Here is a 19,792-nt window from a genome sequence, read left to right on the forward strand (position 1 = left end):
AGAGGCCAGAGTGTTACCACTGACACCTGACAAAGAGGCACACCAAAAACGTTAATCTTTCCATTCATTCAAATATTCATCGGTCTGCAGTGCCTCTCTGAATTTCTTGTTCTTTTTTTCATTTTGACAAAATCTTGTGTCTCATTCAAAAACAGTTCTCTAGTATTATAGTCACCACTAGTTTCTGAACCTACTTGATGATATTAAATGTGTAGCTAAACATTCTGTGGGTTTTATTTCCTTAGACAAAGGCCCCAGTTTTTACCCAGGGCGTGAGTGTGTGGTGCGGGAAGCACCCATGACGAAACCGTCATGAGGCCGGGCCCATCATCCAGGATGGACTCCTGCCCGAACCCGACGGGAATGACATGGAAGCCGGTTGGCAGGAGAGGGAATTCACTCTAGCAGAAGACTGCCTCCAGGGACCCAAGGAAAAGATCCCTGGCAAGTACGGAGGGGTGCTGTCCAGAGGCGGTCGCGGCTGGGGGTAGAGGGAGGGAAGTCCAGGGTAAGGTTTCCTTGTGGGGCCTGGAGGACCATTCTTGCTCCTCCAGGCATTCGAGGTAACCAGAAAATGAAAAGTTAAAGAAGCCTGGGCCTCTTCTGGCTATGATCCCGATAGACAACAAATTTTCCTGGCAGCTCCGCCAATAGACTTCACTACTAGAATCAGCAGTTAAAATCGCACTGGGGTCCGAATCAATGTTCCCCCAATTGTTTTTTTTGAGTGCGCTTCTCCTGTTAAGGGGCTACATGGCCCATTCATAGTTTCACGCATGCGCGAAACTTAACATTGTAAAAGCTGGCAGAAAGGGAACGTCGGTCAGAATGACATCACCATATCCTGATATTTAAATAACATCGAGGCTCCCCAGCTGCCAGCGACTGTGACGCTGCGAAATACCCGGCCGTTAAAATGGCAGCAGACACAAATGCATCCGGAATGCAGCAGGAGCGCCATTTTAACCAGCTGCCCACACCATTCCCGTCAGGCGGGCAGATAACCAGCTGCCCACACCATTCCTGTCAGGCGGGCAGAGTTAAAGTTGGCCCTATTTAATGATTCCGAATGGTTTTCTCAATGCTGTGGCCAATAGGGTTACATCCTGTAGTGTTAGCCCACAGTAGGCTCCTTTTGAATTTTAAATGTTAATCTTAGGACCAAGCTCAGCATAATGGCCTGGGCATTTCTCTCTTTGCATTAGATATACAATGTAATGCTCCAAGTAGGTTTGTCAATGTTTTGGTGAAATGGTGGAAGGAAGCTACTGACAGAGGAATTCCTATATATTATCTGAATTTCTCTCACCCATATTAGTAAATAATATTCGCACTTATCCTTTGCATTACGCCTCCACATTGATGAATAGCACTGTGAAACATTTATTAACCTTTCTCATGCTTTGTTGTGCTAACTGATTTCATTAGTGTTAAGTCAGCAGAACAAACATACAGCACACAATTCAACACTTACTCAACCATTTTTAAAGAAACCAGCAAAACAATTTTGGGGTGAAATGACTCTATAAAGGAAGAAAGACTTGCATTTCTATAGCGCCTTTCATGGCCTCAGGACATCCCCAAGGCACTCTTACAGCCAATGAAGTACTTTAGAAGGACAGTCACTGTTGTAATGTAGGAAACATGCCAGACAATTTGTAGCACTTGGAAAACAGTGACAGGATCGGACAAAGTCAACATGGATTTACAAAAGATAAATCGTGCTTGACTAATCTACTGGAATTTTTTGAGGATGTAACTGGTAAAATAGATAAGGGAGAACCAGTGGATGTGGTGTATTTGGACTTTCAGAAGGCTTTCGCTAAGGTCCCACATAAGAGATTAGCGTGTAAAATTAAGGCACATGGGATTGGGGGCAAGGTATTGACTTGGATAGAGAACTGGTTGGCAGACAGAAAGCAAAGAGTTGGAATAAACGGGTCTTTTTCTCAGTGGCAGGCAGTGACTAGTGGGGTACTGCAGGGATCGGTCCTTGGACCCCAGCTATTCACAATATATATTAATGATCTAGACAAGGGAACTAGATGTAATATCTCCAAATCTGCAGATGACACAAAGCTGGGTGGGCGTGTGTGCTGTGAGGAGGATGCTGAGAAACTCCAGGATGGTTTGGACAGGTTGGGTGATTGGGTAAAAGCATGGCAGATGCAATATAATGTGGATAAATGTGAGGTTATCCACTTTGGTGGCAAAAACAGGAAGGCAGATTATTATCTGAATGGCAATAGATTGGGAGAAGGGGAAGTGCAACGAGACCTGGGTGTCCTTGTGTACCAGTCGCTGAAGGTAAGCATGCAGGTGCAGCAGGCAGTTAAGAAGGCAAATGGTATGTTGGCCTTCGTAGCGAGAGGGTTTGAGTACAGGAACAAGGATGTCTTGCTGCAGTTATACAGGGCCTTGGTGAGGCCACATATTGAGTATTGTGTGCAGTTTTGGTCGCCTTATCTGAGGAAGGATGTTCTTGCCATAGAAGGAGTTCAGCGAAGATTCACCAGGCTGATACCTGGGATGGCAGGAATGGCGAATGAGGAGAGATTGGGTCGATTGGGCTTGTACTCGCTGGAGTTTAGAAGAATGAGAGGGGATCTCATTGAAACTTATAAAATTCTGACAGGACTGGACAGACTAGATGCAGGAAGGATGTTCCCGATGGTCAGGGAGTCCAGAACCAGAGGTCACAGTCTAAGGATAAGGGGTAGGCCGTTTAGGACAGAAATGAGGAGGAATTTCTTCACCCAGAGAGTGGTGAACCTGTGGAATTCTCTACCACAGAAGGCAGTAGAGGCCAATACATTAAATATATTCAAGAAGGAGTTGGATATCTTTCTTAAGGCTAAAGGGATCAAGGGTTATGGGGAGAAAGCAGGGACCGGGTACTGAATTTGGATGATCAGCCCTGATCGCATTGAATGGCGGAGCAGGCTCGAGGGGCCAAATGGCCTACTCCTGCTCCTATCTTCTATGTTTAAGTATGGGTTGAGGGATAAATATTGGCCAGGACACCGGGGAGAACTCCCCTGCTCTTCTTCGAAATAGTGCCATGGGATCTTCTACGTCCACCTCAGAGGACAGCGGGGCCTTGGTTTAATGTCTTATCCAAAAGATGTATATTGGCCCAGAAATTCGGGTCTCCATGGGTGAGTACACGTTGGGTACTTACCCGTAAGCCCAATGGAAGATCCGGTTTCGTGCATGCACTGCGCATGCGCGGGAAACCGGCACTTCCGTTCCCCTGAAAGAAGGGGTTCAGAGGTTGAACGAGTGTGCAGGAGACGCTGCGCATGCGCATTGAACATTCCTTTTTTCTTTGCAGGTTTTCCCGGAAGGGTAAGTCTCCAGAAGTTTGACATTTAAAAAGCAGTCGCAAGGCCTGCTTTTTACAAGGTAAGTGGTGAATTAATTAAAATTAAAACATTTTTTCCACAGGTTTATTATTTTTAAATACTTTAAAGAAAGGTAAGTTTATTTTTAGCCCTGTTAGAAAATAAAATTATTTTTTTCAAAAATTTAAATTATTGTTTAAAATAGTTATTTCATGTAATTTATAGTTCATTTAAAATATGTGGGCCTAGAAATTGAGTTGACGCCGCGCCAGGGCTTTAGCGCCGGAAATTTAGCGCCGGCGCTAATTCCCTTGCGCGCGCCAAAAATTCAGTAGCGCCGCGCCCAGACGGCTGCCGGCGCTACTGGCGGGCGTGAGCGCCTCCCAATGGGCGCTGAGTGCCGAATTGCGGCGCTAATCCGGCGCTGCGGCACCCGATGCGGTGCGGCAGGCTGGGGAAGTGCAGGCCTCCTCCTTCAGTTAAGGAGGAGCTGCCTGCACCCGCCCGCTGTCCGTTCAAATATTGAAAAAATGAGCCCGGCACCTCGGACAAGTGCCGGGCTTGCAGGCCAGACGCATCTGTTCCGCGGGGGGGGGGGTGGAGGAGTCCGGGGAGGGAGGTGCGGGCAGGCAGCCGACGGGAAAGCGGCCGGCCGCCGCGCGACCTTAATGCGCCGGCGCTAACTCGGGGAAGACTCGGTTGCCAGAGTCTTAGTTGCGGCTGCCACGGGCGAGGCGGCCGCAACTGAATTTCGGCGCTGGGGCCCGTCGTCATGGCAACCGGGACGCTGCGCACACCGATGACGTCATCGGTGCCGGCGCAGCGCTACCAGCTTAACGCCGACGGAAGGGCCCCACTCAATTTCCCAACTGGCCATAACTCCGGCGCTAGGCCCTCTAGCGCCTCAAATGCGGCGCTAAGGCTACTCAATTTCTAGGCCGTGATGTTTTTTTAAAATTTATTTGAAGATTTAGTGATGTTTTGGGGCTTATAGTATTTATAGGTTTGACACGTCTTCCTGTCAAACTTATGAATGAAGCATTCCCTGCTCCGATTGGCTCTCTATGGCCCACGTGATCCCAGGGGATGCATTGAACTAACTGCGCCCCTGGGATACGCAAGCACTGCTCGCCGGCAGTTGGAGGAGGCCCAGGATCGGAATCCCACGGGGGCCCACAGCACAACGGCCGCCGCGCTAGGTAAGTGCAGGTCGGGGGCTTGCAGCGGTGGGAAGCCCCCGACCCGAATTTCTGGGCCATTAAGATACAAACGTGTTTCGATGAAATTCCTCTGGTCACTATTTTAAACGCAGTTGTTAACCTGTTTAACATTAATGCACTCATATGCTAATATCCCATTTGGACACATATAATTCGAACTATAGCTATGCAGTATTTTGGTAATGTTCTTATTGCCTCTTCCGTTTGCCAATGCCGAGATGAGTAGCCCTCTACAGGCTGCTCTCCAGTAAGTTACACGTTTTTCCTGTTTGTTTTCACTTTTTGCTTCTTTGTCCCATCAATTCACCTTCCCCCACTGTCCTTGGTAAATATTTTTAATATATCTTTTGTCAGGATTTCATTTATATTCATTAAATCTACCATCAGTTGAGAAGTGATTCTAATGCATTATTCATTTCTCTATAAACCAGTGAACAGCTGAATACTACATTCATAATCAACTTTATGAATACACATCAAAATTGCAGCATAATATAACAGTTTACAGAAGAAAGGATGCAATAAGGTTTGATTCCACAATAGCATCTCATCTTTATAAGATTCTTTATGCCTCTGCTCGGCGGTGGGCTATAGATATTCCGGCCGTGCTGCTTACAGATCCCTTCTTACATTTTATCTAGTAAGCTCGGTCTCTGTTTATCAGTCTTTAACCACTGCTCAAGATATTGACTATTTGACTTGATGTATGAGAAACAAGTAAGTTTTAAAGACAGAAATTGCTGTTGGCGATACAAGCAGGTACACATCAGGGTCTGGAGTTTCCGCTCGATTGCATTGTTTTATTCGGCGCAATTCGCCCAATACGGGCGTAACCGGCGCCAAAGGTCATGGAATTTCAAGCACAAATTGCGTTCAGCGCAACTCAAATTTCCACAATCTTTTGCGCTAGTTTTAAAAACATCGCGCTAGAAGCAGGCCCTGTCTGCAAAACTGGCCCCGCCCCCAGGGTGAATTAATCGGCATTGGGTGTGACGTAGGAAAACTACTCGGCACTTGGTCTAAGCGTTAAACAAAGCTTTAATCAACTGTTTTACAACATGGAGGTCTAGTTGTGTCCTTCACTAGTTCCTGTTAAGAATGTCCTGCACTAGTTCCTGTTAAGAATGTCCTGCGCAAGCTGGGCCCGTGCCCGAGTATTTATACTCTCCCTGGACAGCGCCACCCGCAGGCCACTCAGTATTATTTCATAAGTCTTTCTTCCATGAATGACTGATTCATGTCAGGGAGTTTCCGCTAATTGCGTTCATTTGCGGGCTTCGAGGAGGCTGCAAAAATTAAGCTGGACCTTTTGGGCGCAAGGACAGTAACAGGTACGTTGTGAAAGGATTTGAATTTTTAAAAATTTACAAAGGAACTCACTATTGTACGCCAACCTAACTAGAAAATAGTTTTGTATATGTTTAAAAAGTCATTTTCAGTGATTTAAAATCGGGTTGCTCACAGGTGGTGGATATAAAATGCTTACTTTAAGTGATTCATACAGATGAAAATGGGTTTATCAATTTTTACCAAGTTACCACTCTTAAACATATATCAGAGAATATTTTTTAAAGTAAATGTATTTTAAAAAATTACGTTTTGAAACACTGTCCATTTGCACTGGTGCATGGCAGGTTTTGAATTCGGTGATATGCAAATGAGTTTGAGCAGAACTCGGGGCAGAAACAGCACTTTGCAGAACGGCCGCAATTTGTGCCAGAATTGCCGACTGAGCCCAAAGTGAAAACTCTACCCGTTAATGGGTTTCGATGACATTCCCCCTGTGTACTGTAAGCGTTTCAGTTCAAATAGCAGCCAGAGGAACGTTATCCGAACACGTTCGGATCTTTCACAACGGGCCGGATGGCCTCCTTCTGTGCTGCATGATTCTCTGGGGGAGAAATTGGGTGAGTAGCGCCACTTGTTAGCGCCTAAAGAGTCAGGCAGTGGCTGTAGCGCCACTGGCTGTGCCTCCCGCGATATTGAGTTGGGGCGATAATGGTGGCGTTAGCCTTTTGCGCTGCGCCGCCAACGATGATGTCATCGGTGTGCGCAGCGCCCCATTCGCGCCCCGTTCGCGATATTTGGTAGCGAACGCCGCAGTTGCGCCGTTCGCTACCCGCACCCGGTTCACGGGGCCTTACTGTGCCGGCAGCGGCGCAAGTTAAGGTGGAGGTGCGGGGCGGCTGCCTTTTTCGGCGGCCGCCTGCCAGCACCTCCGTCCCCGGCCTCCTGGTCCCCCCCCCCGCGGCATTGCCGGCTGTTTCCCGAGAGCCCGGCAATTCTCCACGGTGCCGGGCTCGTTTGCCGGCACTCGCGATCGGGGATCGCGCTGTTGCAGGCACCTCCCCCTTAACAGTGGGAGGAAGGCCTGCAGTACCGCAGCGTGCCATGCCGCAGCGTGTGGCGCTGCGGCACGTTGTGCTGCGATATTCAGTTTCAGCACCCTAAGAGGGACGCGGAGCGCCTCGAGCCTTGCCCCGTGTCGCTCGAGGGGCAATGAAACTGAATATCTGACGATCGCTGAAGCCTCAAACGCTGCGCTAACTCCTGCGCTCAGGCGACTTTTGCGCCCCAACCCAATTTCTAGGCCTCTGTTAATTATTCATCCACCAATGCTGCCGACAGTCATTTCTGATCTTTAATTACCAACATTCTACCTTTCAAAGCTGCACCGAAATGCGTACCTTTATTGGCATCCATCCCTCCAACTGCATACAGAGCGCCAACAGTAGACTTCCGAGGCCGAGTCCTTGGACTCTGCATTAAAGGTCGTCTCTCTGGTAACAGATGGTACTTCATGGCTTCAAGAATGAGTTTTTGGCACTCCAGGTCATCCTTGAAGAGAGCGTTATTTTCAAGATCTGCCAATAGCTGTAAAACAATAAATAAATAAATTAAATTCAGGTAACCGATTTCTGCATTTGCTAGTAACTGCTCATAAAGTATATACAGAATAGCGGGCACTGTGGAAGGCTGTAATTCAATCGAGCAGTTCTGATGAAATCGTAAAGGAAAGCAGAGTTCAAATGGTTTATCAATGTCAATAGAACTTCAAGGTTAAATTTTAGGCTTGTAACTTTCTCTACGGCAGATTTTATTTTCTATAACGTACTGCACATTGTGTTTCTGAAGTGCAATATTTTAATTGTTGATGCCTATCATTATACTGCGCTGCTGAAGTGATTATGAATTGCCAGCAGATTGATAATAAAAGCCGAGAGAAGGGAGAATCGTTATGGATTCAAATCTGCCAGAAATACCATCTCAGTTTTTTAAGGGTGTCAGTTGCTCCCTTAAGTGGTCTGAGCATCTTACTTTTAGTGGAGTGGACTCACACTGCCCTATATCTACGATAACAAAATACTGCGGATACTGGAAATCCGAAATAACAACGGAAAACACTGGAAAAACTCAGCAGGCCAGGCAACATCCGTGGAGAGAGAAACAGAGTTAACGTTTCAGGTCGAGGTCTCTCCACGGATGTTGCCTGGCCTGCTGAGTTTTTCCAGCGTTTTCTGCTGCCCTATATCTACTTGTATGATGGCTCGATCCAGGAATAGCATCTCCTTGTGATCCGGACAAGACTCTCGCGTCTTCTGCACCTGTGTTTCTTCCATCTCTACGAAGGTAGATCGGATATGAACAGAGCCAGTTACAGTGCCATCTCATGACGCAACGCACAGAATCAGAGGGCCAAATCAATCTCAAAGACACCCACCGACACCCAGCAGCCTTCCAGCTCACCTACTCCTGCCACTGGGGGCAGCACCTCGAAAGAGCACTAGGGTTAGGCTCCACATCACCAAGGCCAAGCAACAAATGCTAGGCGCACACACACCACTCAATTGTAGAGTATTTAATTTGGTTGCCGTTCATTTCAACTGTTTCAGGAGAGTTTTCATGGTACAGTGTAAAATAAGATATTAATGGATGAAAGGAGTGGGAGTCGTGATAGCTGAGTTAGTGCAGAAGCCTGTGTTGGTGAGAGAGCCTTTGGCCATTGCATTGAGGACTGTGAGTGTATTAGGTGTATAAGGCCATTTAGATGAAGGTCTCATTAATGAGATCCTGCTGTATGGCTCTTGTTGCCTGCAAAGATGGTTTAGCAGGAATATCTTCTGCCTCCTCAACTTTGTCTTGCTCTGCTCTTGGCTGTGGTTAGGTGTCCTCTTCCTCTCTTGCTATATATTTATGCCTCTTTTGCATGGCAGACTACAATGACTTCAGAGATCCTGGTGGTGGGTATTGTAAGATAGCCTCTGATCTGTCCTGCAGCAGAAGCTCCAGTTCAAGATGCCTGCAGTGTGTTCAATAATGAATACGTGGGCCTTGTATCTGTTTGCTGCTGTTCTCAGAGGTGTCAGGGCCTAAAGCTGAAAAGGGGAGCCTAGGTCACCGAAGAGCCACCCTTGCAAATTTCTTGCCCCATCAAGTCATCGTGGAAAGGTGGATTGTCTTAAAATGAAAGCATCATGACTGCTGCCTTAGAAGCAGGCATTAACTTGTTTTACTGGTCATAGACAATCTGCATGTGAATGAATCGGAAGTCCTCGCATTTCATGAACAGGATGAGACTGTGCGTAATATGCCCGTATGGCCATGAGTGAAAATAATGCCCTGGACTTTAAGGATTACTAACCCCTGGAAAAAAATGACATACTTCTCTCATTCTACTGCTGGTTGCCCGTGGGGAAGTGATGATGTTGATTGATCTAATGAACAACACATCAATCATCTACTTGAAACATCTGCAAGCTACAGATTGACTAATATTCACTGTAAGAGCCTGGAATGAGCCAGAGATGTAAACGTTCTGTGGAAAACCAGCCAAACAGTCCTGAACTGTGGTAGGCATAATGGCATTCAGTATAAGTTACAACAGTTGATTATGACATCTGCAAAGTAGAATATTATATTGTGTAAAAGAGCTAATAGTTATTTCAATCCTTACCTATAACAAGATGTGGTTTGGAAACCATTCATCAGATTCCTGAGCTCTGAATTATTTTCCTGAATCTCTCTGTCTTGTTACATCTCTACTTTCAACAGCTTCATCAAAACCTAGCTCTTCAGTGATCACCTTCCCTAACCTTTGCCCAATTCCTGCTTGATGTCTGGTCTGCCCTTTGCAAAGCACCTTAAGGCGCCATGTATGGTGCAAGGTATTAATGTCGATCGTGACGGAGTAATAGTGAGATGGACCTTACTTGAACATAAACCCTAGCCCTAACTCATCCATAAATCCCCATTATTAAATATGCTTGTTTCTAATTCATGACTTTTGCCATTCCAGGGTCAGTGTGCTTCAGTCTGCAGATGCAGTTTTGTGGATAAGGGCAGGTGCAGGGAGTCTGCCCAAGATGCAATCTGACCCACCTCGCGACCCTTCACTCACCCTCACCTTCCTCTAAACAACACAGGAAGAGAGAACTGACCACTGGAATGACAATTTTCTACTTGAAATTGCAGCAACAAAAAAAAAAACCGGCAATTAAATCTCTTAGCCAAGTTGTCAAAGAACAGGCAAAAATAAGTATGGAAAATAAACATCTTGCACAAAACGAAAGAAAAAGCCACTTTGAAATCCCCTTTTAAATACTAGCTTACTGTGAGCCCATGATGTGTCTGCCCCATCGCCTGTCTTATTTGGGGGGAACTCAACACACTCCTCATGAGACTCATGAGAAATGACCAGTGCACCAATATGGATCCCATTACAATAAATTCAAATATAAAAATTAAACTTTTGCCTCTTTTGGCCAAGAGTTCCTTGGGACTGCCTTAAGTCCTTGCTGGATGGCTGCACATGATGTAGAATGAATGCAGATCTGGCAAGATAGGAACATAGGAACAGGAGTAGACCATTTAGCCCATTGAGCCCTGTTGCACCATTCAATGAATTCATGGCTGATCTGTGACCTCACTCTATATACCCGCCTTTGGCACCTATCCCTTAATACCTTTGGTTAACAATCTATCAATCTCAGATTTAAAATGAACAATTGACCGAGCATCAATTGCCGTTTGCGGAAGAGAGTTCCAAACTTCTACCCCCCATCGCATGAAGACCACCAAGGGGCACGCCGACTAAACTTCACGCTCTGCGAACTTCGACCTTAGCGCTGAGTTCAGCGCTGGGTCCTAAGCTGGCTCTGAAAAGCGAGTGTGCAGCAGACCGACAGAGACGCTGTCTGAACTTCTTAATGGGACACACACATCTTTCAGGTAAGTTTGCATTGAAGCTTTTGGACTGGATTATTTTGAATTTATTGAAGTAGTGGCTTGGTGCAATAAATGTTACATTTTTTTTTTTTTTATAGAGAGCAGGGAGTGCCTCTGGATGCTTGCAAGACCTTGGATGGTAAAGATAGGCCTCTGAGAAGACAGAAAATGCTGGAAATACTCAGCAGGTCAGGCAGCATCCGTGGAAAGAGAGACAGAGTTCACGTCCCAGGTCGAGGTGCTGCCTGACCTGCTGGGTATTTCCAGCATTTTATGCTTTTATTTCAGTTTTCCAGCATCCATTCACAGAGGGAAGAGGAAGACACAGAAGAGGAGGAAGCAGAAGGAAGGCGACAACTTAGACAGCCCCTTTATGGTTGGGATATCCGGGATGAAATCATCCACCTGCGGTACAAGTGACCACAACCTCAATTCCTCTTTCAACATTTGTCCCACACCTTACCTTCCCTCTGTTACTGACCATCACAGCGTCCTCTTGGCCACAAAGCTGAAATAAAAGCCACCACAAAGTAAACTTTCCAATCCAACTTTATACACCTATCCATCCAATATGACATCAAGAAATCAACTTATCACCCTTAAGCATCCCTTGAGTGGCTGTCTTGTGTGAGCCTTTGCCTATCCTACTGATGTCATGCAGTGCGACCCCAGTGGCTGCAGCATGGCTGGTGGAAGGCTGCTGACTTTCAGTGGGGGACACCGCAAATGGCCTTGCTGGTCGACCTTGAGGGGCTGGTGGCTGGGAGTGTCAAATTGAATGACGGTGTTTGTTCTTCTTCATTCTCCTCTCCCTCTTCTTGGTCAACCATTGGCTGGGCAGGCTGCATTTCTTGGGTGTGCGAAATGAGGAAGGCACAAGGGTGGAGTTGTGGTGAGGGGAATGGGAAAGCAAGAGGTGCATGCGCCGTGTGTTCCCCATTCCTAATTAAGTGTACTCTTGTAAGCCTGTAACTATTCCAGTAATTTTCAGTGTTGTAATTTTATTGTGCCTTTTTAATAAAATACAGTTTTCTTGCACCAAACCAGTTGTCTACTCCAATTCTGTATCGCCGCCTGTATCTAAGTCCGGTGTCTAGAACCCAGGGGTGTGGGAGCGAGTCGAACCGCTCCAAACCCAGTCAGGGGCAAAGCTGACTGCACACACGCCACCCCCTACAGTTGGTAGGAGATGACTTTGAAGATGCATTCACTGACCTTGACCACTGGTCATGAAGCCTCTTTGGGCGCTGGAGCCAGGTGATGGGGGTAAAACTGCTGGCAGTGACGGCCTCAGTGATGTGGTCCAACATCGTTCTTTCTGGAGGGCCTCCTGGCCCTTATGGGTAGAGGATCTCTCTTACAGTGTTGACCCCCTGCACAAAGCTGGAGTGCTGCGTGCAAGACCCTGGGTGACTTTTCCCTGGCTTGTTGAGCCATTTGTGTTCGTGCTAAAGCACTTGTAGCATTTTCTTTAGATGCAGAAGGCAATTCAGCTTTAAAGAAAGAAAGACTTGCATTTATATAGCACCTTTCACGACCACCAGATGTCTCAAAGCACTTTACTGTCAATGAAGTACTTTTGAAGTGGAGTCACTGTTGTAATGTGGGAAACGCGGCAGCCAATTTGCACACAGCAAGCTCCCACAAACAGCAATGTGACAATGATCAGTGTCAGCCTAGCTTTATGTGTTCAAGTCCCTGGAGTGGAGCCCCTGACTCAGAGGTGAGTGTGCTACCCACTGAGCCACAGCTGACACTATGGCCGCAATTTTGCCGGCGCTCAGAGAGGCGGGTCGGAGGTTAATGTCCTTCTGGTTGATGGCGGGTCCTGAATCCGCCATCATCCCACCTCCAAACAACCTTCCCAAGTGTCGGATCCCTGACTTGCGAATGGATCCGACACCTAGCGGCGGGAAACGGATTAAAGGCAATTAACTGCCTATTAACTTGCCAGAAGTTTTCTGGCTGTTTTTCGATTTTCCCACTTGTGGGTCGGGTTTCACGATGTCCGGACACCACGCCAGGTAAGTGTGGCGTGTTGTGAGTCTGGTCTGATGGTTGTGGAATAATGACAGCTGCAGAAGTGGTGTGAAGGAGCCAATGTTGCACATGGTGAGTTTCAGAGCAAAGAAAATGTTGATTACTGCATTTTTAATGCATATACAGATTTCTTTAGCTTACAAGTTTTTAAACCCAATTGAACATCCAGTGCCACTTCATTGGGAGAACCTCTCTCACCAGTGACAGATCGCTTCTGTCATCTCACCTGCAGCTGCCATCTATTCCAGCATATGGAGGGAGTCATTGGAGAGCCTGGGTGCAAGAGTTCACCTTTGTGCAGTGATTGTCAGTGTTTTCAGCACCTCAATGCTGTCAAACACTGAAAAAAGTCAAAATAAAATTGTGCATGATTCCTTTAAGAAAACCGGCAGATGACCTGTCATCAAATGACGTCATCAGACCCGCTTCCTGTTAATTGGCCAGTAAGGGCAGGCTTACCAAGACCAATCAAGGGAAAAATCACATCTGTGGAGTGGAGGCAGCTGGGGGCGGGACTGGAACACGGAAACCAGCTGACCCGCCCCCATCCCGACACCGAGCAGAAAACCGCGACCTATAGCTCTAGAGTCCCATTTGTGAATTCTTTTTAACGTTATTTTTTTGTTTCCAGAAGGCAGTTGAGCTGCAAGGGCTAAAAACGGCCTATTTTTACAAGATTTTTATTTTTTTCATCTTCCCTTTAAGAGGATGAAATGACAGCCTTGCTTTAAGAGAAGGTCGTTCTTGCTGCAATGATGAGACAGCCACGCCACATTAGGGCCTCCTGCCGGGATGAACGCCAGGTGATTGGCGTTGCACAGCGAGTTTAGCACTGGGCTAACGTTAAAAAACCACCAGCAGCAATTTACCGGTCCTGCCTGCGCCATCATTTTCGGCGGCCGTCAACCTGCGGTGGCATCGGCAGGTTTCTACCGATATCGAATATTTAGGCCCAAGATTGATATCTGACTGATTTTACACCCTACCCCACCAAACTCTGGTACCACTAGCAGCGGTAACCTGGAAATATAACCTTCTATATACTGCTGCCAGTGCTCTACATTCAGTTGTAACTCTGTGATCTCTTCCACCACTATTCTATCCCCAGGTCCTTGCCACAAATCAGAATGGAATTGTCGTCTTGAGTTTAAAAAAAAAGCTGCCTCTGTTGTTTGTGATTATTTCATCATACATCTGACGAGAAAGCGAAGATTCTCACTGCAACAAAAATAATTGGAAGAGGCAGGAGAAAAAACTATTTAGCAACAAACTAATGAAAGCAAATTCATCTTGTCCCTCTGTCTGGAAGTGATTATGATGATGAAAATCCACGCGCACTGCTTCTCCTGCGCCCCAGTATTACTGCCGAGCATGTTGAAACTACGTCATCACTAGGATCTGAATCCCCTTGTGGTGCTTTGTGTCTCAGTTCTAAACTAATGTGAAGGTAGAAGCAAAATTGGGGGCGATTTTAACCCTACTCGCTCAGCAGAAACCTGGCGGGTGGGGCAATTAAAATTGCCCCTGGCTCTTACTTGTCCGAAAGCTGCCCCGAAAGCTGCCCACGATGGCAACATCTACAATTTTAACCTGCTCTCCTGAGCAGGCAGCAAGGACACACGCCCGGAGCCAACAGGGTCCTTATTTACATCTGCAGCCCGATGACATCATTGAGACCCGACTGTAATTTTAACTCGGGCCTGAGCGGGGGAATCCACCTGGAGCTAAAATCAGGGCCAATATTTTGAGCCGCTGAAATAAGAACTGAACAACAATGCTAGACTTACTTTGATTATTTTTCTCTTATTTCTAATTGTAATTTGTATGCATCATTTTGTTTTTTTCCAATATTTGATTATGTTTTGTACTTTGTGCTTTGAATACTGTACTGTGTATGTGCTGTTAGAACCATGGACTTATCATAGATGTGCTGCTATTTGAGCCCAAGAAGCTATATCGAATAACTATATTTGATAAATAAAGCTATCACATGCAATCTCAGATCAATAGAGCCACTTCACCAGCAAAACAAAGAGTATTTTTAAGATGTGACACCTATTACTTCTCCTCAGTGATTCTGTATTGAAGGAGTATTCAGGCTTCTGACAGCCACATGGAATTCTGATGTCACTGTTCCTCCACATAGTGTGCACTCTGATGGCCCTAATCTGTGCCAGCCATGTCTGGTGTTATTTGGCTGCTGTCACTTCTGACAGGGATAACCGATGGCCCAGACTTGACAGCCTCTTAGATGATCCATGACTACTACAGGCACACTATTGCTATTGGGCACTCCCTCAGAATATCCACTGATCTGTCTAAGAACTGAGCTATGGGCAATATAAAATCTGTGGATGCTGGGTTCAAAGTTGTCTCTCTCAGATCTCCAAGCAGGGTGACATCTCTAAGACAGGAGCCCAAGGCTATTGTAGCAGCAATATGAACATTCATGAAAGATGCTCCCACTCTGCTTATGACGTGTGCCACTGAGGGCTCTGCTCCTGATGCCACAGGAGTTCGTCCAACACTTTGCAACTCTGCTTTGTATGGACACGAGTGATGATCCTGTTCAAGGCAGGAATCTCCGTTTATAAACAGTCCTTTGAATTAAAATTTCTGGATGTTACATGACAATCAGTAACTACTCTGGGTCTCTGGCCAGCAGGTGCTTTGTCTAGGCAGATAACACATTTGCTCCTCCTCACCCACGCACAGCAAAATCAAACTATTTCATCTATATCCATTCAGTTGTAACTTCTGGGAAGAGGGAGTAGCCATCTCTACCATACGTTCGCTCCCTCATTTTTCATACCCCTTTAAGTTGTACTTCCAATACCCAGTCATCTAAAGTAGCACTTTGTCGCTTCCCATGCGCTGTTTCTGGGGTTCAAATGATTGCTTATTACTTTTTAAGGATGCTAGTCATGACAAGTGATCCTTTGTACTCCACTGGGTGCTGCACTGTTTATTTCCCATAGTGTGTGCTAAATCTCAAGGCAAGTTAAACAGTAAAGTCTCAGGCTGACAAGCATGCTTAATTACATTGGAAAAGCTTAAACAGCACTTAGTTCAATATTTCACACTGCATCAATAATCATTTCTAGACCTGCCAATGAAAAAAATGATTATAGATGAAACAGTTTGATCTGTCAGCTGGTTTGTTTGTGTTAACTTCCTCCAAGTAAATGCTGCAAATGGTTTGAATGGAGTATCAAGGGACTAAAGGGCAAGATCCAATTAGACAATGAGAGTACTAACACTTTTTTTTCAACCTTGTCCAAGTCATGGTCTCTTTCCAAACTCTGTGACTGTCAATACCGCCCGAAAAGATTTAGCAGGAATTTGGTAATATTGCCCCGAAGATGTTGATGCTGAAATCTTGTTAATTTTTTTAATAAACTTCAAGGGCAACAAGAACCAAATTGTTGAGGTAAATCTTCAGCTCTGGCTCAATCTGATGATCTTTTTACGGATTAGCTAAAGTATAATTATTAAGGTCTATGCACATTCTTAATGACTTTCTTGCAGTGGATTAAATTAGCATATTTGAGCTTTTTGTTAGCTGGAAATTAATAAGCACAGCATATGAATGTATAAATCTTGTATGTTGGCAAAGTTGACTAAACAATTAAGTTTATTTTATAGTCTAATCTCATCGACTGTTAATGAGAGCTATCAAAGGCGTGCAAATTTTTCTTGCATTTTGGCACTTTGAGTGTTCTACTATTCATCTTTAACAAATGCCTCTAGCTTTTCCATTTTGTATTTAATTTCAAACTGTAAAATGTGTCAGCTGTGGTAGCACACTCGCCTCCGAGTCAGAAAGTTGTGGGTTCAAGTCCCACTCCAGGGACTTGATCACAAAAATCCAGGCTGACACTCCAGTGCAGTGCTGAGGGAGCGCTGCACTGTCGGAGGTGCCGTCTTTTGGATGAGACGTTAAACCGAGACCCCGTCTGCCCTCTCAGGTGGACGTAAAAGATCCCATGGCATTATTTTGAAGAAGAACAGGGGAGTTATCCCTGGTGTCCTGGCCAATATTTATCCCTCAACCAACATCACTAAAACAGGTTATCTGGTCATTATCACATTGCTGTTTGCAGGAGCTTGATGTGCACAAATTGGCTGCCGCGTTTCCTACATTACAACAGGAAGTACACTTCAAAAAAAGTACTTCATTAGCTGGAAAGTGCTTTGGGACATCTGGTGGTCATGAACGCACTATATAAATGCAAGTCTTTCTTTTAGACAACAGATAATGAATGAACATGTATCCCTGTTATTGGAAATGCCCTCCACTTTGTTACTTTGAAGTTTTTTAATGAAAGCCTTTCTTTTATGTCCTTTGATGGAACTAATTAAAATGGCAAGGACATACAGATTATTTATTGAAGGAACAATGGCTTTCGGTGTATATTGTGCACTTGAAGCAGTCACAGAATATCCACTGACAGGTCAGTAAGCACTGTAATTGCTGTTGTATGCAATATTAAGCTAACAAGTGATAAGGCAAACACTGTGCATGGCCATCAAAGCAGAAAACTGATAGAGCTACATTCCTCGTCATGAACAGCCATACTTTTCAGTGATCGATCAATATTTTTACAGCTCACCTGCTACATGACATGTTTTAAGGATTAGCAACCAAAACAAGAAAGCCTGGTTCAGGCTTCACTGATACATAATCTAATATAAATCAAATGAAACTGAATAATGTTAAGAGAACAAGCATACAGACATCATCTTATTAAGGGTTTCTTGTACCTAACTGCCAAACAGATGTGAATAAAGTGATCTATCATATATCATGCTCCATTCCTCCAACATTTTATGCTCTGCTTAGACTCATACAGAATATTTTACGTAAGTGACAGTAACTTAATAGTATGCAATTATAATCAGCTACGACAAAAGATATTACAAGTTCTGAACTATAAAGGAGTACAGAAGATGAAGTGTCATTTGATAGCTGCAGCTAAAACTATAGACTTCATTTGAATTGGATTAGCACAGTAATTTTATTACGGCATAGTCTGTGAAAGTATCTTCTTCTTAGGCAGTCCCTCGGAACCGAGGATGACTTGCTTCCACATTAAAAATGAGTTCGCAGGTGACTGATGAGTCCAATGCAGGACCTACAGTCTCTGTCACAGGTGGGGCAGACGGTGGTTGAAGGGGCGGGTGGGTGGGGTGCTTGGGTTGACGTGCGCTCCTTGCGCTGCCTGCGCTTGGCTTCCGCTTGCTCCCAGTGAAGAGACTCGAGGTGTTCGGCGCCTTCCCTGATGCTTCTCCTCCACTTTGTGCGGTCTTGGGGCCAGGGATTCCCAGGTGTCGGTGAGGATTACACTTTTTCAAGGAGGCTTTGCAGGTGTCCTTGAAGCGTTTCCTCTGCCCACCTGGGGCTCTCTTGCCGTGTCGGAGCTCTGAGTAGAGCGCTTGTTTTGGGAGTCTCGTAGCAGGTATGCGGACGATGTGACCTGTCCATTGGAGCTGATCAAGCGTGGTCAAAGCTTCGATGCTGGCCTGAGCGAGAACACTGATGTTGGTGTGCCTATCCAGCCAATGGATTTAATGGATTTGCAGGATCTTGTGGAGGCAGCATTGGTGGTACCTTTCCAGTGCTTTGAGGTGTCTGCTGTACATGGTCCATGTCGCTGAGGCATAAAGCAGGGCGGGTATCACTGCTGCTCTGTAGACCATGAGCTTAGTGCCGGGTTTGAGGTCCTGGTCTTCAAACACTCTCTTCCTCAGGCGACCGAAGGCTGCACTAGCACATTGAAGGCACTGGCAAAAGTATACTGGAAAAACTGCATATATATTGTGTAGATCAAAACTGTTAATTAACACAGGGGCTGGATAAAGAGAACTATTGGACATCCTGGAGAGATTGTATGTTGGACATCTTGGGGAGTTAAGGATTAACAGTCGAACTTCTTTGTATCTTAAAGCAACAGGTTTTCCAAGATATAAACACGATGGCCTAGAAATTCATTAAGGCGCTGCCAGCTTTGCGCCCAGTTAACGCCTAAAGAGTGATTTTGCGCCAGAAATGAGTTTGCGCAGATATTCAGCGCAGCGGTATTGGCGGCGGTAGCCGTTAGCGCTGCGCCGGCACCGATGACGTCATCGGTGTGCGCAGTGCCCCGGTTCTGCCCCGAAACCGGCCCGATCCCCATATTTAGTTGCGGCCGCCTCCTCCGAAGCGGCCGCAAACAGCGACCAGAAAACGGGGCCGTCCTGCTGCCTTAGTGGGGCGCTTTAAAGCGGAAGGTGCGGCCGGCCGCTTTTTCGGCGGCCGCCTGCCCGCACCTCCTTCCCCGGCCTCCTCCACCACCCCCCCCCGTGGCATTGCCGGCTGCTTTCCGCGAGCCCGGCACTTCTCCGTGGTGCCGGGCTCATTTGCCGGCACTATCCAGCGGCGATCTCCCCGTTGCAGGCAGCTCCCCCTTAAGAGAAGGAGGAGGCCTGCAGTACCGCAGCCTGCCGCTCCGCAGTGGCTGGCGCAGCGGCGCCAAGAGCGCTGATATTCAGTGTCAGCGCCCCAAGCGGAGGCGGGCACACCCTGGTATAGCGCCCGGTTCCGAATTGGGGCGCTAACAATGAATATCTGACGATCGTTATAGGCTTCCCGCCCAGCGCTAACTTTTGGGCGCTAGCCAGCTGGCGGGGCCATAGTGAATTTCTAGGCCGATGACTTTGAAGTGTTGTAAAAGGAATGCATTGCTTGTCTTCTAATATGTAAAGTGCTTGTGTAAGGAAATAAGTACAGGAAACTTTGTGCTATCCGGCACCCACGGGACCGAGCTACTGCCGTTGCCTCAAAACTTCCGGATAGACCAGCGTCAATGTTATCAGATAGGAGCTTTTCATCTCTGTATCTGACAACAAAGACTGTTGCTTAGCAACAGCTTGTCAGCACTCGGCCCGTGGCTTGGAAGCGTCTCTGAAGCTGTTGCTAAGATA

General features: G+C 46.2%; 1 protein-coding gene across 1 annotated transcript in view; it reads right to left on the reverse strand.

Annotated features, from left to right (window-relative positions):
- The window catches only part of LOC147111453 (kelch-like protein 1), a 474,153-nt gene that overhangs the window by 137,357 nt on the left and 317,004 nt on the right, over positions 1-19,792 (reverse strand). Inside the window, exon 6 of the mRNA XM_085998465.1 lies at positions 7,252-7,438. Within this exon, the coding sequence (XP_085854591.1) occupies positions 7,252-7,438 (187 nt within the window). The remainder of the gene's footprint in view (positions 1-7,251; positions 7,439-19,792) is intronic.

This window comes from Somniosus microcephalus, chromosome 10 (assembly GCF_052327205.1).
Source record: "Somniosus microcephalus isolate GS21.2 chromosome 10, FLI_Smic_1.0, whole genome shotgun sequence".
In the NCBI taxonomy this organism is placed as follows: Eukaryota; Metazoa; Chordata; class Chondrichthyes; order Squaliformes; family Somniosidae; genus Somniosus; species Somniosus microcephalus.